At 49.7% G+C, this 21,356-nt stretch overlaps 2 protein-coding genes across 3 annotated transcripts in view; one reads left to right on the top strand and one right to left on the bottom strand.

The window, feature by feature from the left end:
* The window catches only part of GPSM1 (G protein signaling modulator 1), a 62,666-nt gene extending 58,977 nt beyond the window's left edge, over positions 1 to 3,689 (bottom strand). The window contains exon 1 of the mRNA XM_035113168.3: positions 3,528 to 3,689. Coding sequence (XP_034969059.3) covers positions 3,528 to 3,589 — 62 coding nt within the window. The 5' untranslated portion in view covers positions 3,590 to 3,689. The remainder of the gene's footprint in view (positions 1 to 3,527) is intronic.
* Positions 3,690 to 4,620: 931 nt separating this feature from the next.
* Positions 4,621 to 21,356, top strand: part of CCDC187 (coiled-coil domain containing 187) — a 31,695-nt gene continuing 14,959 nt past the window's right edge. For both annotated transcript variants that reach the window (XM_035114036.3, XM_060270129.2), the window contains exons 1-8: positions 4,621 to 4,844; positions 6,805 to 7,300; positions 8,078 to 8,158; positions 10,398 to 10,529; positions 11,946 to 12,601; positions 13,835 to 13,905; positions 14,025 to 14,596; positions 20,315 to 20,408. In XM_035114036.3, the coding sequence (XP_034969927.2) occupies positions 6,955 to 7,300; positions 8,078 to 8,158; positions 10,398 to 10,529; positions 11,946 to 12,601; positions 13,835 to 13,905; positions 14,025 to 14,596; positions 20,315 to 20,408 (1,952 nt within the window). In that variant the 5' untranslated portion in view covers positions 4,621 to 4,844; positions 6,805 to 6,954. The remainder of the gene's footprint in view (positions 4,845 to 6,804; positions 7,301 to 8,077; positions 8,159 to 10,397; positions 10,530 to 11,945; positions 12,602 to 13,834; positions 13,906 to 14,024; positions 14,597 to 20,314; positions 20,409 to 21,356) is intronic.

The raw sequence follows: 21,356 nt of genomic DNA, 5'->3' as shown, positions 1-21,356 counted from the left end.
CCGGACAACTCCTGACGTTCGGGAGACCTTTGAGCACAGCCGCGCTGTGCGCATGTGCCCTGCACGGCGGCTGCCGGAGTCCACAGCCGCGCTGTGCACATGCGCCCCGCTTTGCGCGTGCGCAAAGGTCTCCCGAACGTCGGGAGCGTCAGCCCTTGCCCCCTCCCACACTGCGCGGCTGTGGTGGACTCCGGCGGGCGCCTCAGGCGCCACACGGCTCGGGCGCCGGACGACTGCCGCGGACGCAGCGGCTCGGCGCCCCTGGCAGTCCGGCGCCCTGGTGCATTGCGCCACCCAGCCCTGCCTACGGGCCGGCCCTGCTTTCTTGCAAGCTCCTTCAGAAGCTACTCAATACGCAAGAGACGTGGAAGGATCTGGAAAGAGCTGGGGGTGGGAACAGCACCAATGCAAACAAGAGTAACTTAAGGCCTGCTGGATCAGGCCAATGGCATCCTTTCTTCATAGTGGCCAAATACCCCATAGATAGAACCTAGCAATTCAGTTAAACTGCCTCTGGACCTGGAGGTTCCATAAGAGTATTAGAAGAATCAGGCCAGTGGCCCATTTACCCTCACATCCTCTCCACATAAGTGGAGGACCAGATGCCCATTATGGGCAGCCCACAAGCAGGATTCAGGCACAAGAGCAACTCTCCCCTCCTGCGGTTTCCAACATCTGGGATTCAGAAGCATTGCTGCCTCCAGCTGTGGAGGCAGAGCACAGCCATCCTGGCAAGCAGCCCCAGATAACTTTCTCCTCTGTGAATCTGCCTAAACCTCTTTCAATGCCACCCAAGTTGGTGCCCATCACTTCCTCCTGCAGGAGACAGTTCCGTAGTTTAACTATGTGCTGCGTGGAGAAGCCCTTTCTTTTATCCGCCCTGAATGCCATTAAAAAAAAACCATCTATATTTTTTAAAAAACACACACACATATACACAATCAGGTAAGTAACTCAAATCCCATGATGGAATAGTTGTTGGCCCAAAACTATGGAACTCCCTCCTGCAGGAGGCAGTATGGCCTCCATCCTGGATGGTTTTAAAACAGGATTAGGTAATTTCTTGGAAGAGGCGAAGGCTGTCAAGGCTACTAGCCGCAATGGCTATTGTCTGCCTCCACAGTTAGAAGCAGCAATGCTTCTCAGCAGTTGCTGGGAAACGCAGGAGAGGAGAGTGTTGCTCTTGTGCTCGGGTCTTGATTGCAGGTTTCCCCAGGCAACTGTTCAGCCACTGTGAGGACAGGATGCTGGACAGATCCAGCAGACTCTTCTTTAAAAAACTCCCCTTGCCCCCCGTAATTATTTTTCTGTTTAAAGGGGAGCCAGGAGTTCTAACAGGAGAGAGAAATATGCTCCAGTATCAGGCAAGCATTGCATGGGGGCTTGGGGATCATGGACTCTCCTCTCCTGGCAAATCTTGTAAATCCAGAAGCTGCCTCACTGCAGGTCCCTGGAATGAACCCTGTAATTTTATGTTCGCTAAGTAGAGGATTGCTAAGGAAAAGGAAACACTGGCCCCCTCCAAAAGTGGTTGCTCGCCTCTGTTCACGCTTGACATTCTCTCCCGCCTCCCCGAGGAGCCCACATTCTAGGGACCAGGTTCCAAATCCAACATGGTTGTGGTTTCTGGGCCAAGGGGTGGGGCAGCAAGGCAGCTTGTGGCCCAGAGAAACAGCTGCCTGATCCAGCAGCGAGATAGTAGCCCTGGTCTAGGCTTCTCTGGCCATGGAAAATGGCTTCCAAATGGCACAGGAACGCAGGCAGTCAACTCAGTCCAACCTAGAAGGGCTGTAGCTCAGTGGCACAGCATCTGTGCTGCATGCAGAACGCCCCGGGTTATGTTTTCTTCAGAACCATGAGGACTAGGACTTTCCCCAGAGAGCTGCTGATGGTCGAAGTAAGCAATGCTGGGCTTGTTGGACTCAGTACATAAGGGAGCTTCCCAATGCAAATGAGCATTTCCTGCTCTGGCCGGTAGCATCAACAGCTCTCCAGGGTTCCAGGCAGAGAAAAAGAGAGGGAAGAGGTGACATGGCAGAGGCTATCAATGGATACTAGCTACAATGGCTATGCTCTCTCTACCACCCACCCCCCTTTGCAGGGTGGTCTTCCCCCGGACACAGACCCAGCACCCAAGGCCTTTTTAGAAATCCTGGAGTTTCACTGCAATACACAATTAAAGCACACCCCAGCATTTCTGACTCTGCAAAATCAGGCCCTTAATCATCATGGAATCATGGAGCTGAAAGGCCCAAGGGTCATCTAGTCCAACCCCCTGGAATGCAAGAACCACAGATACACACCTGCAGTTTTTCTGAGGCCTTACCAGCACTAGACATTTAAAGCGGGATTATATACCATTTTAAACAGCTGTGGCTGTTTAAACATGTGGCTCTTTAAACAAAATGGATTATATACCATTTTAAACAGCTGTGGCCGATTTCCCAAAAATCATGGGAACCGTTTGTTATGGGGTTTTGAGTTGTCAGGAGGCCCCTGTTCCCCATTCCCAGAGTGGTTTAATTCTTCCCCAGGGAACTAGGTTCTGCAGCTCTGGGATGGGTGTGGAGGAATCTCCTAAGAACTCTCAGCACCCTTAAACTACAATTCCCAGGAGTTTTTAGGGGAAGCTGTCTTAAAGTGGTATTGCAGCACTTTAAATGCAGGTGCAGCCTATGACTCCAGGATCTCATTAGGACATCCTAAGAAAAAGTCAAGCACCTCAGGATCCTCACTGCTGTCCAGCCCTGCTTCACCCAATTTATTTTGGGGGTCACCGTGGGTTGCAAAGCATCCCCAGTGGTGCACCCACAAGCTACGGTGTGGAAGGCCCCTATGCTTCCTGTTTAATTAAGTCCTTTATTCGGAACCATGAGGACTAGAACTTCACTGTACTTTTCGGAGGAAGGGCTGAGCATGCCCCACTGCCTGAAACTCTTGAGAGCCGCTGCCAGTCCGTGTAGTAGACTACACTAAGCTAAATGGGACAGCAGTCTGGCTCGGTAGAAGGCGCAATCCTTCATTCCTATTTAATTCATCCCAGGAGAAGCAGAACCTTACTTTATATATATATTTGGAGGGGAGAAGAGTTTCCTCTGCCCGAAACTCCGGATAGCTGCTGCCAGTGAGTGCTGGAACCTGTAGCGGTCCGACTCGGCAGACCCTCTATTGCAACCAGCAGCAAAGCTCCTTGGGAACACTTCCCTCCAAACACCCCAAAAGGAAATACTGTAGACTATTTCCTATTAATGGCTAAGAACCACACAGAGAGCGCGCGAGATGCAGACGGTCCTGGGGTTAGGGTGACCCCGCAAAGGGGAAACGGGGAGGGGGCTCTCTCCAGCCCCGAGGGCGAGGGAACCATCCTTCTTTCCTGGAAAACCTCCCAAGGCCCGAGCGGGGAGGAGCCCCATGTCTCCTGGAACCCGGCAAGCTTTCGCCCCCGAACGCAAAGCGCTGAGGGGGGTAGCGAAAAGGAGGAGGCGCCCCTCGCCTCGGCTGTCTGTCCAGCCCCCACTCTGCCCTACCTGGAATGCAATCTCTTGTCTGGGGTCTCCGGCGAGGCGTTCTCGGGGGCCAGCAGGGACATCGCTGCGGGAGGGCAGGCAGACTAGCAGGGGCGGGCAGCACCTCCTCCGTCTCCAGCCGGCCGGCAACGGCGGCTCACCCGCACCCCCGACTATTTGGAGGCAGGGCGACCCGCCCCCGGCTCTGACGTCAACGCCCACCTCTTCTCCCGCCCGCCCTCCTGCGCGCTTTCGCGGGAGGGCGGGCGCTTGTGTCTCCCTACCTCGAATACAGAAAGTAAGCTTAACTGTAAGGATGAAGTTGGGGGGCTGGTTGACGCAGGGCTATATTCCCCACAACCACCCCGAGCGCCCCCCCAAAATAAAATCCTCTTGGGTCATGAGGACTGGAAACTTGTCTTGAATTTAAAGGACTTGATTCCTTTGCAACGTCTTTCCCATTCTACCCCATCTCCGGCTTTGGATTTAAAATTTAAATATGAAGGTCCCACTGCTGAACGCACAGGGGCCTCGCCGCAGGTGGCCGCCGTTTCCCCATCCTGGGCCAGCTAGGATTCTTGCCTTGCTTACCCCTTGGCGGGGTCCCTTCCCACTGTGATTCTGTGGTCTCTGAAAGTGTTGGACTCTCCTTCACTGGAGGTTTCTAAGCAGAGGCTGGATGGCCACCTGCATAGCTGCCAAGTTATCCCTTTTTTACAGGGATTTTCCCTTATGCTGAATAGGCTTCCTCGCGAGAAAAGTGAAAACTTGGCAGCTATGCACCTGTCAGGAATGCGTTGTAGGGCTAGATGCCCCTTAGGGAAACCCACAAGCAGGATTTGAGCAGAAGAGCCCTCTTACCGCCTGCTGTTCCCAGCAGTTGGTATGTATCCAGAAGCATTGCTTTTAAAAAGCCATCTAGGTTGGTAGCTCTCAATGCCTCCTGCTGGAGGGAGTTCCACAGTTTAACATTAAGCTTTGTGGAATGCCTATTCTCCGGGCCCAGAGCATCAAACTAAGACAAGAGAGCAGCAGAAAGGGAGGTGTGCAGGCTTGACTCTGCATGCTGCCAAGGTCCTCCTCCTCGTCTTTCCTTCCAACTGAAGGAAGTGCCAGGGACTGGCAAGCCCAGGCAGGCAAGTGTTGATACACACAGCTGCTGTCAGGGAAAACATAAACCGGAGGCGTGTGTTGCCTGTTGCCAGCAGAGAAAAAGCGATGAAATGCCCCACATATGCTCTCCGCATATGCAGAGGAAGGGATCCCGAGACACATTCACTGATCCAGGACATGCGATGTTAGCCGAATCCTGCAGCAGGAAGTCACAGGAAGAGACAGGTAACCTGCAAATAAATACAGTATCCTTTATTTTATCAGGTTTTTAAAGGGTGACGCTTGGAATCCCTACAATTCTGTGAATCTATGATCTGTTTTAACTGTAAGAGCATAAGGAGAGCCTGCTGGATCAGGCCAGTGGCTCATCCAGCCCAGCAACCTGTTCTCACAGTGGCCAACCAGATTCCCATTGTGGGAAACCAGCAAGCAGGACCAGAACACAAGAGCCCTCTGCCCTCCTGCAGACTATGGAGGCAGAGGATAGCTATCAAGACTAGTTTGTAACCATCAATAGCCCACTTCTCCTTTAATTTTAAAAAGCCATCTAAATAGACAGCCACACCTGCCTCTTGCAGGAGTCCATAGCATAACTATATGTTGCAGAGATACAGATCCTGAAATGCGTTTCCTCACCCAGGCATGAAATGTTAGCCAAATCCTGCAGCAGGAAGTCCTGGTGAGAGGCAGGTAACCCACAAAGAAATCCCATTTATTTATTTATGAGTCTCTGCCTCTGTGGCGTTTTAAAATATTGTTATTCATTTGGGGAGGGTATTAGACTGTATGCCTGACCCATAGGAGTCAATTCCTGGGGACCAAGGTCCCTTCTGCTCCGCCCCATAAAAGATTTGGGGCCGTCCTCCCCCAAGTTGATGGGTATTGCTGAGGCATGTGATCAAATATGTGGGGCGGGGCTTACCTGCACCCCCATCTTTTATTCAGATTGGCACCCCTGGCCTGAGCCCCCTTCTAATTCCTGGATCCAGTACTGGTTTAATTTCTGAAATAGCCAGGCTAGATTCCTGGTGAGCTAATGGCCTAAGTATCGGTAGTTAAAGTAACCAAGGAAGTGGCTCTGTGCCAGATGACAAATGGGTGAGTCCTCTTCCCTCAACTGGTAGTTAGCAGTGGCGGAGGAAGGAGGGGTGGGGGTGATAAGATGGCACCTCGCGGGGGGGCTCGCCCCACCGCCCCCGGCCGTGGTGGCATGAGCTGCCGTCATTGCGCTGCTGCAGCCGTGAGTGGAGGATCCTGCCGCCGTCTGTCCGGTGCTCGAGCAGTGCTGTTGGCAAACTGCTCCTTGACACCCTGCACCTTCGCCCTTGGTAGTTAGGACAAAAGCCACCGTTGGGAGTTGAGTTATGTGAGATTGCAGGCTGGGCAGCTGGGAGACAGAGCCATGCCTGATTTCTACTTGAATCCAAACCTGTTACCTTCAGGGGTGTTAATGTTGCGAACCTTTCCATTGTAAGCTCAGACCTGGGAGAGCACAGGGTTCAAATCCCCCCACTCGGCCATGAAGCTCTCTTGGCCTTGGGAGGATTAAATGGAGAGTGGGGAGGCTAGGGTGAGAGTGAGTGACTGGCCCAAGATATCACCCAGTGTGTTTCATGGATGAACCCTGGTCTTTCCCAGGTCCTACCCCGACACTCTATTGTCTAATCACTACACCAATAAGGTGATACAGAAGAAAACATTATTATTATTTTTACGTTTGGAAAGGAATGCAGTTCCATCTGTGTAGTGATTTCAAGGAGTTTTCCTTAAGAAAACTGGAAACAGACCTTAATGGTTGCCATTCTGAAATTTTATTGCAATCCTCAGGAACAATTTGTGTGCCAATATCCAACTCCTGTATCTTTTTAAGCTGTTCCATAGATCCATAATTTACATTAAGCACTATATTGTACAATTCAGAAACTAATCCTTTTCCCCTCTACCCATTGTGTTTAATGAAGTTTTGAATGGTGCTAAGGGTCTCAGAGCTTCTGCTTCCCACCGCCAGTCCAGGCAGAGAGTCACCTTGACCTCCCCTTTAGGCAGCCAAACGCCAGGGCCAGCTCTGAATTACCCAGCTCCTTTCCTTGCTCCTACCTGCTTGGGAAGCTGCACCTGTTGGATTCCTCTCTTCTGCAAATGGGTGGAAGGGACTCTGCAATGACTCTCCTGGCTTTTTCCTTAGGCTGAAGGAGGATTCCTTTGGGATGGACAAGATACCCCTTCACCCAGGATTGGGGCCTTGGATCCTGTGACTCTGGGCTAGAGGCTGGCCCCTCAACGAGACTCCCAGCTTGCTTCATCTTGCCAAGATCCATCCATCGGAAGGGGGTCCATGGAGCTCTGCCCATCTTCCTTGGTCCCCCCAGCTGAAGGCTGGGGGATGGAGGGTGGTGGCCACCTGGCAAAATCTAAAGCCAGCATCCCGGGACATTGCCATATTGCTCAGAAGTTGTTGGAGGCTCTCAAAGGCAAGTTCCCTCCAGACAAGAAGCTTCAGGAGTTGCAGCAGCGGATACTGGAGCAGCAACGGCGGTGTCTTGTCCGTGCTCTGGGAGGGGGGAGGCCCAAGACCCCTTGTCCTGGTGAGGGAGCCCCCACTCTGGGTACAAGGCCTCTCAAGAGGAAGGTTGGCAAGGTGGCTGCCCACATTGTTGACACTCCGGATCCAGCTTCTGAAGGTGAGTTAACACAGGTAATTGCTTTGGACTCAGAATTGTAGCATTGGAAGGGACCGCCAGGATCATATAGTCCAACCTCCTGCAATGCAGAAATCCCTGCAAAGGATTATTATTAAGAGCATAGGAAGAGCCTGCTGGATCAGGTCCATGGCCCATCTAGTCCAGCATCCTGTTCTCACTGGTCAAATGCCTCTAACAACCTAGGAATCAAGATAGGTTGCCTCTTGGCCTGGAGGTTTCACAAGAGCACCTGAAGAGCCCTGGTTTATCAGGCCAAGGGGCCCCATCTAGTCCAGGCTCCTGTTCTCACAGTGGCCCTCCAGGTGCCCATTATGGGAAGCCCACAAGCAGGATGCGAGCACATGATCAGCCTTCTTGTGGCTTCAAGGAACTGGTATTCAAAGGACTACTGCTTCTGATAGAGAGTAACCACCATGGTTAATAGCTGTTCTTGTGCAGGAATTTGCCCATTTTGTCAAAATTATTAATGTTGCACCAGTTCACTTGTAACGGCTGTGTGCTCATTCAAAGAACATTTCCCCATGCAAAGAATTCTGGGCAGTGTAATCTGCTGGTGGTTGCTGGGAACTGCAGGGCAACATGAGGTAAACTACAGTTCCCAGAACTCTTTGATGGAAAGAAGGTGCTGGGATGTCCAAGTGATAGCAGGATTTGGCTGCTGGAGAATCTGCCCAAAATATATATTTATTTGTGGTTTTGTGGTGCATTGTCAAAATCTGAGTTTAATGTATTGTGTGACTTTTCTCACTGGTGAAGGTCGCAGAGGAATGCCAGGAAAGGAGAAGAGGCGCAAATCGCACATTATTCCTCCCCCTGAGATGTCTCGGAAAGAGAGAGGTAAAGTCATGGTGGACTGCATGTGTGCTGCTTGGACCAATTCTTCATTCATTCATTCATTCCTGCATTTCATGCTTTTTGATTCCATGCAGCCAGCTAGCCATTTTTTCTTTTCTTTTGCAGGACTTCAGGATTAACTGGTATTCCCCAGTTATTTCCCAACACAAGCATGCCCCCCCTCATTTAATCCCCACAACAACAACCCTGCAAGGTGGTTAGGCTGAGAGGCAAAGTGACTGGCCCAAGGCCACACAGTGAGCTTCATGTGCAAGTGGAAGGATTTGAACCTTGCTCTCCCAGTTTCCCAACCAACACTCTAACCACTACACCTTCCACACTGATTCTCTCATGAGGGTTAGCTATTGATAAACCTTCCCTGCTCCGTGAATTTGTCTAATCCTATTTTAAAGCCATTGAAGTTGGTGGCCATCAGTTTAACTAAGAACGACTTTCATTTATCTGTCCTGGACCTTCCAACTTTCAGATTCATTGGATTCTTACAAGTTCTGGTGTTATGAGACAGGAAGGAAAACTTTTCTCTATCTATTTTTTCCCCCTATGCCAGGCATAACTTTGTAAACTTATCCCCTGTTTCTGGTCCATCAGCAGAGGGGTTTTTTTTTTTGCTCGCTGAACCCTGTTTAAAATGTATGAAATAGACAATAATTTCCTCCTCCCTCCTGCTTTGTTTTAACGAGTGGTCTGAAAAATGACTAGCGTGCCTCCCTTGCAGGGAGGGCTGCCACCACCCACATTCATCAAGGGAACCTGTCAGCATCAGTCCCCAGGAAGGTCCCTTTCGTCGTTTGTCAGTGGTGAGATGGATGGGAAGTCAGAGGTCAGAGGCAAAGTGCTTAGCACCATGATGAATTAGTGATTTGAAGCAGTTAATGAAAAATTAAGCCACACTGGCTGTAAAATATTCATCTATTCATGGGAAGGAGGAGCGGGGAAGGAGGCTCAGGTAGGTGGGCAAAGAATCCTAGAATTGTAGAGTTGGAAGGGACACCCAAGTGTCATCTAATCCAGCCCTCCACAATGCAGGAATTGTTGAGGTTTTTTCACTGTGTGAGTACGTGCATCTGGTCATATAACAATTAATAGCTGGCAACATGCCCAGAAGAGTGATTCAGCAATCTCCAGGGCTGGATAATTTGCCTAGTGATAGAGCCTTAGCAACAGCTTGGTGATTGGTTCAGTAACCTTATTAGACTAAGGGTGAATTTGTGGGGTTGTGTGGAGAGTTGGTGCATAGCTGCCAAGTTTTCCCTTTTCTCGCGAGGAAGCCTATTCAGCATACAGTAATGGAATTTCCCTTAAAAAAAGGGATAACTTGGCAGCTATGTTGGTGGTGTGTTTCTGATGTGGTTATTGTGTTGTAGAGAGATAGAAGTACTGATCTATGTACCGTTTGTTGTTTTGTTCTTGTAAATAAAGCTGTATATAGTTACACAGTACTAGTGGCAGTGAGTACCTGTGTTCCTGCAACTTGCTTTCATCTTGCAACCAAGAAGTTTCCGCTGTGCCTGCGCTACTCTGCTGAGTTCAACTGGTATAGTTGGCTTTTAAGCCAGGTTCAGTCTTGCCGGTCTTTAACAGGAATCACAGCTGAACAATCCCTGACAGATGGCCATCCAACATCCACTTAAAACTTCCAGTGAAGGAGAGCTTTAAACAAGGAATAGAATTCATGGAGAAGAGGGCTATCAATGGCTACTAGCCAGGATGGCTCTACTCTGCCTCCATGGTCAATGCTTCTGAATACCAGTTGCTTCTGGAAACCACAGGAGGGGAGAGGGCTCTTGTGCTTGAACCCTCCTTGCAGGTTTCCCAAGATGCATTTGGTTGGCCACTGTGAGGACAGGAGGCCGGACCAGATGGGCTACTGGCCTGATCCAGCAGGCTATCCTTACGTTGTCCACAACCCTGCTTGATCATAGAAGAAACCCTCCAAGTGATTTACAAAAAAAGACAAAACAAAACTATCTGTAACAACGGTAATTTAGTACATCTGAAGAGTTAATAATAGTGTGAGAATAGATTTGAACGCACATCAGCTTTCTAAACACCTAGACAGGCGTGTCTAAAGAAAACTGTTCTTAGCTGGTGCTGAAAAGATTTCAGTGAAGGTGCTTGCCTGATGTCAATAAGGAGGGAGTTCCAGAGTTTTTGCAGGTACAAATGCAGTTGGAGAGTGTCTCACTCCTCAAAGACCCTTTTCCTGCTGTGTTTAATCTAGGAGCCCATTTATTTGGTCCTTCTGCCTGGAGGGAAGGCCAGAAGCTGGCCAGGAGGATCCTGGGCCAACCCCAGAAATACCCAAAGCCGGGGAACAGCAGCTCTCTATGGATGGCAGAAAAGGGCACCCCAGGTATGGTCCTCCTTTGACATTTCCTCCCCACTCCCATTTCTTGAGAGCAAAGCTTTAAAAATAATTGTGAAAATAGATCTCCACTGAAACAAGCATGGTGTAATGAATGCTGGCTCCTACTTGCCCCTCCCAGCCAATCTCCTGACTTGGGCAGCTGGTGGGAAACACACAACTCGGCACGTCTCTTGTGAACCGTAGTCAAAACAATTATCAGTAGTTCGCTATCACCACCCTTTCTTACTCGCACCTGGCCAGAGAGTCTAAAAGGGATAGCTCTCCGTCTTGTTACTAGGTTGCAAGCCTCTGGCTACTCCTTATGAAGCAGGCAGAAATTCAACTGGTTTGGTTTCTCTACTCAAACCCAGGCCCACTCGCTTGTGCAGCCTAACACTCAGTATGTGGCCAATTGGTTAAGGGACTGGACTAGTTGCCCCACCCTGGACAAGCACTCAGGGTCCAAACAATATTCCTTTTCAAGGATTTATTTAAAAAGTATAAAACATACAACTTAAAATAGCGGTGCACATTTCTTATAAGGTTACAGATATAGAAAACAATAAAATAAGTATATAATTTTGCTCTAACTAAGAATAAATACGTAAGGCAGTAAATATCATCCTTTTGCAAACAGTCAGAAGGCAGAGCCCCCAGGCCCCCCCTTCCCCTCTTACAGCTGGGGTTGCGCTATCCCACCAATGAGAACACCACATCAATTAACTTTTGCCAATGGCCTTAGATGTAACCCATCCATTTTCAGCTGTCTTAACTTTATTCTCTAATTGTATATTGGCAGGTGGTAAAGACATTTCCCTCATTCCTTCTTAATTCCGTAGAGGGCGAGTCGACCTCAGGTGGAAGGGATTCCTTAATTTGGCCTTTCATCCCCCTCCCTTTACATGTCACGAGGTAACAGGTATCACCTGGGTCTTCTTCCTGCGAAAGGGCAATTAACACATTCCTTTGCAGGCAGCTAATTGGGAAGCAGAGAGAGACACGGCCAGGGCTGTTAAAGACACAGACTGCCCTGCTGCCTCTCCCAGCATACATTGCTTCAAACCAAGGATTCAGAGTTGTCCATACTACAATTCCCATACTGTGTTCCATGACACATGGTTTGCTGCATTGCTGCCTCGTGGTTAACTGGTGGTTTAACAAAATAAATCCAGTTCCTGGAAACCAGAGAAAGGGAAAGTGGGTCCTGTTTGTGGACACCTTGTTGACCATGGTGAGGGCAGGATGCTGAACTGGATGGGCCCCCTTTGGATTGATTCTTATGGAAGTGACTGCTCCAGAGGCAGTCTGTCTTGATCCCCAGGTTCTTAAGGGTATTTGGCCCCTGTGAGGACAGGATGCTGGATAACATGGGCCATTGGCATGATCCAACAGGCTATTCTGATGTTCTTATGCTTTCCACAGAACCGGGAAAAGGTTTGTTGACCATGTCCCAGGTAGAACAAAGCTCTTTAGGAAGGAGAGGTGGCACGCACCACAAAGATCATGCCATGGAGAGAGGAACAGCAGAAGCTGGAGAAGCAGATGGTGCTGCAGGATTGAACAAAATCTGCCAAGGCTGCAGGAGCCAGGAATATTCAGATCTAGAAAGGGAGGCAGGAAATCTGCAAAGGCAAACTGGAAGCAAGGGTAAAGCAGGTTGCTCCAATGGGATGGAAACCAAGGATTCCCCCAAGGTCCACAGTGCATCTGCAGACACTGGGTGGATGTGCCCCAGAATACTCTCAGCCATCCGCAAGGGGAGGATGAAGGAGACCTCCCGAATGGAGAACCAGCCCAGGTTGGAGGGACAGAGGAGGAGGATCCCCTACAATCTTGATGAGGTCCGGGAATTTATGGTGCAGAAGATGGCAGAAAGGAGAAAGATGGCCCAGGAAGAAAAGCGAGCTTTAAGGGAGGCGCAGGAGGCAAGGAAGAGGAGGCTAAAAGAGGTGGAGAGGAAGCAGAAAGAAGCCTTCAGCAACAGCAGCAGGAGAAAGGCTTACCCAGAGGAGGAAGTGGGTGAGAAGTTCAACCGGGGAAGCACGTCCACAAAGTACACCAAGTGTCACTGGAGCCCAGTAAGGATATAAGATGTGTGTTTGAGTGGTGGAAAGAATGGTTGGTGAGCTGTAATTCAAAAGTCCAAGAGAGAGCAGCAAAAAAGGGGAATGCAGCGGGATTCTGTCCTGGTCCCAGTGTTCCTCAACATCTTTATAAACAAATTGGATGAAGGAATTGAGGAGATGCTCATCAAATTTGCAGATGACAGCAAACTGGGAGGGGTAGCTACGGTAATGCCGGAGAAGACAGAATCGGGATTCAAGATGGTCTTAACAGATTGGATAGGTAAAGGGACCCCTGACCATTAGGTCCAGCCGTGACCGACTCTGGGGTTGCGGTGCTCATCTCGCATGATTGGCCGAGGGAGCCAGCGTACAGCTTCCAGGTCATGTGGCCAGCATGACTATCTGGCGAACCAGAGCAGCACACGGAAACAGCGTTTATCTTCCCGCTGGAGCGGTACCCATTTATCTACTTGCACTTTGAAGTGCTTTCGAACTGCTAGGTTGGCAGGTGCAGGGACCAAGCAACGGGAGCTCACCCCGTCACAGGGATTCGAACTGCCAACCTTCTGATTGGCAAGCCCTAGGCTCTGTGGTTTAACCCACAGCGCCGGTCCAAACTAACAAAATGATTTTCAATAGGGACAAATGTAGGCAGGAATAGCCAGCTGCTCAAATATAAGATGGGGGGAACAACTGGTTTGCCAGTAGTACTTATGAAAAGGATCTATGGATCTTAGTAGACCACAAGCTTAACATGTGTCTACAGTGTGATGCAGCAGCAAAAAAAACCCCTCTATGCTATTTTTAGCTACATCAACAGAAGTATGGTGTTCAGATCAAAGGAAGTCATAGTACTGCTCTATTCTGCCTTGGTCAGATCCCAATTGGGGTACTGGGTCCAGTTCTGGGTGCTGCAATTTAAGAAGAATATTAACAAATGGGAATGTGGACAGAGGAGGGTGACCAAGTTGATAAAGGAACCCAAGCCTTAAGAGGAATGGCTGAGGGAGCTGGGTAGGCTGGAGAAAGGGAGACTGAGAGATGATAGCCATCTTCAAATATCTAAAGGGCTGTCCCATGGAAAATGGAACAAGCTTGTTTTCTGCTGCTCTGGAAGGGAGGAGCTGAACCAATGGATTCAAATGACAGGAAAGGAGATTCTAACTGGAGGGCACCAGGTTTTTTTGGGGGGGGGGGGAATAAAATCCAGCATTTTTGCAAAGTGGATGCTCTTTTCCATTTCAGGAATCGGAAGTCTCGCATTGGGTCCGCCAAACATCACATGCTCTTCTGAGGGGTGAGGTAGGGTTTCCCAGGTAAGATGGTTGCCATCGGTCCCAGGTGCTGAGAAGAGGGATAGAATTGAAGCAACCAGTCCTATTTTGGGGTTTTTGAAAAATGTTTTCCTTCCTTTCTGGTTCTTTTGTCTTGTCAGTGAGGAGTGTCCAGAGGTGTCCAAGATAGCAGAGGTGACCAGAAGCTCAGATTTGTTTCGCATTAGTGTTAGTCACAGCCCTCTAAGGCTGAGGGACCTGGACGTTGCCCCACCGGAACTGTCCAGACTTTCTCCCCACAGAAGCAAACAAGAGAAAGTCAGAGCCATTGCCCTTCTCGCCAGGAGCCTCAGTGAGCGGCTAGAAAATGAGACAAAAAGCCTGAGAGCCAGAAACAGGCCACTTGAATCTTCAGGGGACCAAGGGTGGCCAACGGGACCCCCATCTCTGTCAGAGGGACCTTCTGCCACCTCAAAGCCTGAAGCTCCACCTGCAGCATGTGAAAATGCCTTTTGGGAGCCCAACCATTTCCGTAGTCCATCACTGCATGCTCAGGAGAACTCTCTCCGTCCAGAAGGAGCAGCAGCAGTAGCAACCCAGGTCGCCATGGAGAGGATCTGGGCCTTCTTGTCCATTGCCAGAGTTCATGGTCAGGGACCGCAGTGGGATCTTTCCTCTGAGGCGGAAGAGCAACATGCAGCCAGTGCAAAAAACATCAAGGAAAGGTGGAAAGGTGAGCTGAGGCATTTCCTGGGTTGCTGGTCCCTGCTCTACCAGCTGAGCTATCTCAGCACCCAATATGTAACTTCCTGTTTCCTCCCTTTCTCTCTCCTCAACCAGACATGCTCTATGCTTGCTCCACTCCCAGGCACAAGCCTGAAACAGTTTTGACTGTAATAATAAAATAATAATAATAATAATAATAATAATAATAATAATAAATAAATAAATAATAAATAATAATTTATTATTTATATCCCACCCATCTGGATGAGCTTCCCCAGCCACTCTGGGCGGCTTCCAACAAAATAGTAAAATACAGTAATCCATCAAACATTAAAAGCTTCCCTAAACAGGGCTGCCTTCAGATGTCTTCTAAAAGTCTGGTAGTTGTTGTTCTCTTTGACATTTGGTGGAGGGCAATCCACAGAGCGGGTGCCACTACCGAGAAGGCCCTCTGCCTGCTACCATCCATCCTCCAACTGCCTCCAGACACTCACACAGGACCTTCACCGCCTTACTGGTTCTGATTTGAAAGAGAGGTAGAGCTGGGTATCATCTGTGTGAGTGCCTGGAGGCGGTTGGAGGATGGATGGTGGCTAACAGATTGAGATTGAATCCTGACAAGACAGAAGTACTGTTTGTGGGGGACAGGAGGTGGGCAGGTGTGGAGGACTCCCTGGTCCTGAATGGGGTAACTGTGCCCCTGAAGGACTAGGTGCGCATCCTGGGAGTCATTCTGGACTCACAGCTGTCCATGGAGGCGCAGGTCAATTCTGTGTCCAGGGCAGCTGTCTATCAGCTCCATCTGCTACGCAGGCTGAGACCCTACCTGCCTGCAGACTGTCTCGCCAGAGTGGTGCATGCTCTGGTTATCTCCCGCTTGGACTACTGCAATGCGCTCTACGTGGGGCTACCTTTGAAGGTGACTCGGAAACTACAACTAATCCAGAATGCGGCAACTAGACTGGTGACTGGGAGCGGCCGCCGAGACCACATAACACCGGTCTTGAAAGATCTACATTGGCTCCCAGTACGTTTCTGAGCACAGTTGTTGGTGCTGACCTTTAAAACCCTAAATGGCCTCGGTCCAGTATACCTGAAGGAGCGTCTCCACCCCCTCGTTCTGCCTGGACGCTGAGGTCCAGTACCGAGGGCCTTCTGACGGTTCCCTCGTTGCGAGAAGCCAAGTTGCAGGGAACCAGGCAGAGGGCCTTCTTGGTGGTGGCTCCTGCCCTGTGGAACGCCCTCCCATCAGATGTCAAAGAGAAAAACAGCTACCAGATTTTTAGAAGACATCTGAAGGCAGCCCTGTTTAGGGAGGCTTTTAATGTTTAATTATTTTATTTCATTTTTCTCTTGTAAGCTGCCCAGAGTGGCTGGGGAAATCCAGCCAGATGGGCGGGGTATAAATAATAAATTATTATTATTATTATTATTATTATTATTATTATTATTATCCGCATACTGATGAACACCCAGCCCAAACCCCCTGATGATCTCTCCCAGCGGCTGCATGCAGATGTTTAAAAGCATGGGGGAGAGGACAGAACCCTGAGGCACCCCACAAGTGAGAACCCAGGGGTCTGAACGCTCATCCCTCCCCACCACTTTCTGAACATGGCCCAGGAGGAAGGAGAGGAACCACTGTATGACAGTGCCCCCAGCTCCCAACCCCTCTAGACGGTCCAGAAGGATGTTATGGTTGATGGTGTCAAAAGCCGCTGAGAGATCCAGCAGGACTAGGAAGCAGCTCTCACCTTTGTCCCTAGGCCACTGGAGATCATCAACCAAGTTTCAGTCCCATTGAGGCTTGAATCCCAACTGGAAGGGATCCAAATCGTCCGCTGCTTCCAGGTGTGCCTGGAGTTGTTCAGCAACCACTCGCTCAATCACCTTGCCCAAGAATGGAAGATTTGACACTGGGCGATAGTTGGCCACATTGGCCACATCTAAAGATGGTTTTTTAAGAAGCGGTTTAATAACCGCCTCTTTCAGCGGGTCTGGGAAGGCTCCCTCACAGAGAGAAGCATTCACCAACCCGCGAAGCCCATCGCCCAGCCCTTCCTGGATTGCTTTTATAAGCCAGGACAAGGGCGTAGCCAGGATCAAAACTAGGGGGGGGGGGGCAAGCCATGATCATTCAGGGGCGGGGCCACAAAGTGGGAACGTGGGCGGGGCTACAGGGCCAGCTGGCCTGACGACATCGTGGTGGCGGCAGCGGCGGCAGCGGCCACCTTGTGCTTCTGGGGCTGGCAACGGCGGCGGCTACCCTGCTTGGCTGGAGAGGACGGGAGGGTCGGGCAGGCAAGAGGGGGTGACAGGGTGGGCGAGGGCAAGGCAAGGCACGGCCGCAGTCACGACGGCTCCGAGGCGTTGCTGCATATCAGCATAATATTTCAACCATGTTGTGGGTTCAAGCCCCACCTTAGGAAAAAATTCCTGCATTGCAGGGGGTTGGACTAGATGACCCTTGTGGTCCCTTCCGACTACAATTCTATGATTCTATTGATATATTGCCATAGCATATGCATCATTCTGCTTTCTTGAATTGTCCTACTCCTAGGCATAGCAGCCAACTCCTAGAGGCCTAGGTGCCCCCCCCAATACTAGTAAATACCGTATGTGAAAGAGTCACACACACCCCATTTTGATGGGGTTTCTATGTGGGGCTTATCTGCCCCCACCCATATTTTATTAAGAATGGAAGAGAGAGGGAAGGAAGGAAGAAATAGAGAGAGGGATAACTCATATTTGTGGGTGCCTCTGGGTGACGCTGTGATGCTGGAACTCTGCAGCAAGAGGACGGGAGGGTCGGGCAGGGGAGAGGGGGTGGCAGGGCGGGTGAGGGCGAGGGAAGGCACGGCCGCAGTCACGACAGCTCCGAGGCGTTGCTGCATATCAGCATAATATTTCAGCCATGTTGTGGGTTCAAGCCCCACCTTGGGGGAAAAATCCTGCATTGCAGGGGGTTGGACTAGATGACCCTTGTGGTCCCTTCCGACTACAATTCTATGATTCCATTGATATATTACCATAGCATATGCATCATTCTGCTTTCTTGAATTGTCCTACTCCTAGGCATAGCAGCCAAATCCTAGAGGCCTAGGTGCCTCTCCCCCCCCCCCAATTACTGGTAAATACCGTATTTGAAAGAGTCACACACACCCCATTTTGATGGGCTTTCTATGTGGGGCTTATCTGCCCCCCCCGTATTTTATTAAGGATGGAAGAGGGAGGGAAGGAAGGAATAATAGAGAGAGGGATACCTCATATTTGTGGGTGCCTCTGGGTGATGCTGTGATGCTGGAACTCTGCAGCAAGAGGATGGGAGGGTCGGGCAGGGGAGAGGGGGTGGCAGGGCAGGCGAGGGCGAGGCAAGACAGGGCCGCAGTCTCGATGGCTCCGAGGCGTTGCTGCATATCAGCATAATATTTCAACCATGTTGTGGGTTCAAGCCCCACATTGGGGGGAAATTCCTGCATTGCAGGGGGTTGGACTAGATGACCCTTGTGGTCCCTTCCGACTACAATTCCATGATTCTATTGATATATTACCATAGCATATGCAGGATTCTGCTTTCTTGAATTGTCCTAGGCATAGCAGCCAACTCCTAGAGGCCTAGGTGCCTCCCCCCCCCAAAGAAATTACTGGTAAATACTGTATTTTAAAGAGTCCTCCCCCCCCCATGTTGATGGGCTTTCTATGTGGGGCTTATCTGCCCCCCCAGTATTTTATTGAGGATGGAAGAGGGAGGAAAGGAAGGAAGAAATAGAGAGAGGGATAACTCACATTTGTGGGTGCCTCTGGGTGACGCTGTGATGCTAGAACTCTGCAGCAAGAGGAAGATACCGGTACACCTGTACAGGAGCCTTGTAAGCAGCTTTCTCTCTGCTTGATTTACAGCAGGCACGTCCAACAGGTAGATTGTGATCTACCAGTAGATCACTGGATGTCTGTGGTAGATCACTGCTAGATCACTGGCACCCCTAAAAAAAGCTCACCCAAATTTTTCCTCCTCCCTAAAAAAAGCTGAACTATGACCTGAAGCCCTAAACAAAAATGGGCCTCCCTCCCTCCTAAAAGAAGCTCAACAAGTTTGACCTAAACCCCCCAAAACAGGGCTTCCCTTCCTTAAAAAAACTCAACAGCTTTGACCTGAACCCCCCAAAAGGGGGTAGATCACTCCCAGTTTTTAACTCTGTGAGTAGATCAGAGTCTCTTGGGAGGTGGCCACCCCTGATTTACAGTATACAGATGCAGGAGGAGGGGCAGACTGGAACACCAATGCTTTTTATAAACATCACTGTGTCTATCAAAGCTACAGCCCTTCTTATTCACTTCCTTTTAGCCTTGCAGGGCCACCTTAGTCAAATTGAATCCTCTGCACCCTCATTAAATCGCCAATAGAACTGTTAATGCGATCCCTGAATGCCCATTAACAACTCCCACTGAATAACAATAGGGTGAATAGGGTGGACCTTGCCTGAAGGGATATTCTGCTCCATTGTCTTAACTGCTTAAGTACTGGTAGCCACTTTGCTTTATTTATTTGATGTGTTTTTGTTACAGCTGTGTTCCCGCCCCCAGCAAGTGGAGAGCTGCTCTTGCTAAAGCAAAGCCCTTTCCACTTCAGTTTTTGGAGGGGCAAAGTATTGGTTATGGTCTGTAAAATACAATAATTTTTTGCTTCTAGGGGGGGCAGCTGCCCCCTCCTGCCCCCCCCTGTCTACACCCATGAGCCAGGATGGGCAAGGGTCAAGGAGACAGGTGGTTGGTTTCACTCGTCCAAGCAGCCTGTCCACATCCTCGGAAGTAACAGATTGGAATTGATCCCACGCAACTTGACCAGACAGCACTCTAGCACTCCCCCGCCCCGGCCCTGCTCCCACGGTAGAGTCTACCTCTTCCTGAATCTGAGCGACTTTATCTGCATTTTTTTTTGCAAAATCATTGCAGGAGATCATGTGGCCTGTACTGTACCCAATGGAGCAGGTTCTGCTAAATTGCGAACCGCCTGAAAGTCTCTTAAGTATTTTACCTGCATTGTTTGTACTACTGCTGTAGCTGAAGACCAATGCAAGACTGTTGAGTTAGTAATCATAGTCTGTTGTCCGATTTCTTTGCTTAGAGGGGTAAGAAAGGTGGAAGCTAGATTACTTTGTTGCTGGACTTGCTCAAGAAGAAGCTTTGCAGCCTAATTCCTATACTTCTAATCCCATCTGCTGCCAAGGATGGGATTTTAAAACTCTGTTTAACCCACAAACATGGGTTCCTGGAGGGATAAATTGAAACTAACTGAAGGTGGCTCAGTTGGTTAGAGTGTGGTTCAGATAATGCCTAGGTTGTGGGTTTGATCCCTGCAACAGGACAGCTGCACATTCCTGCATTGCAGGAAGTTAGACTGGGTGATCCTCTGGATCCCGTCCAACTCTACAATTCTTACCCATTAAAACCCATTTGACACCTAGACGTCATCCTCATTGTAAAAAAACTGAGCTTGGGCCTCAAAGCCGTCCATACATACCATATATTCCAGCGTATAAGATGACTGGGCATATAAGACGACCCCCAACTTTTCCAGTTAAAATATAGAGTTTGGGATATACTCGCCATATAAGAAATACGACCCGGCGTATGAGATGACCCCTGACTTTTGAGAAAATTTTCCTGGGTTAAAAAGTGATCTAATACGCAGGAACATACAGTAATCCTTCCTTTTCTTCTAAAGGTTTTTTTGCAAGTAGGGGACCTGAAAGAGGACCCTCCCCCGAGACGCCAGGTGCCTCACCTGCCACACCACACCTGCAGTTCCTCACCCGAAGGTAAGCACCTCCTGACCCTCATGGACCTTCACTGCTGCTGTGGTGCCCCATCAGAATGCAAGAAAAGCCTGCATGATCAAGCCAATAGCCAGTCCAGTCCAACATCCTGTCCCCACAGTGGCCAGCCAGATGCCTGCAAGAAACCTACAAGCAGAACCCAATCACAAGGGCCCTCTCCTTTCCTGTGACTTTCAGCAACTGGCACTACCTCTGACTGTGGAAGTAGAGCAGAGCCATCATGGCTTGTAGCCACCCAGAGCCCTCTCCTCCTCTATGAATTGGTCTAATCTGCATGCAGCACAGAGTTAAACTATCGAAGTCGCTGCTGCCACCAACATGAATGGCTTTAAAATTATTAGACAAATCCATGGAGGGGAGGGCTATCAATGGCTGCTAGGCACGATGGCTGTGCTCTGATGCTACAGATGGAGGCAGCAATGCTTCTGAAAGCCAGCTGCTGGAAACTACAGGAGGGATGAGTTCTTGTGCCCAGATCTTGCTTGTAGGTTTCCCATTGGGAGCATGTGGCTGGGGGCCATGGTGAGGACAGGATGCTGGGCTTCCCTATTTAGGGAACTTTTAATGTTTAACAGACCATTGTATTTTAATATTTTGTTGGAAGCCGCCCAGAATGCCTGGGGAAACCCAGCCTGATCGGCGGGGTATAAATAATAAATTATTATATTTATTATTTATATTTACTAGATGGGCCATTGGCCTGATCCAGCAGGTCTCTCTTTATGCTGTTATGTTCTAAACCAGACATCCCCAAACTCCGGCCCTCCAGATGTTTTGGACTACAATTCCCATCATCCCTGACCACTGGTCCTCTTAGCTAGGGATCATGGGAGTTGTGTGCCAAAACATCTGGAGGGCCTGCAGTTTGGGGATGCCTGTTCTAAACTCTCCTTGCCAAATGCAAAATTCAAATATCTTTAAAAAGGATTT

Source organism: Zootoca vivipara, chromosome Z2, assembly GCF_965207765.1.
Source record: "Zootoca vivipara chromosome Z2, rZooViv2.hap1.1, whole genome shotgun sequence".
Lineage (NCBI taxonomy): Eukaryota > Metazoa > Chordata > Lepidosauria > Squamata > Lacertidae > Zootoca > Zootoca vivipara.
The sequence above is the reverse complement of the archived record's forward strand: the minus strand, read 5'-3'. Positions and strand labels throughout refer to the sequence as shown.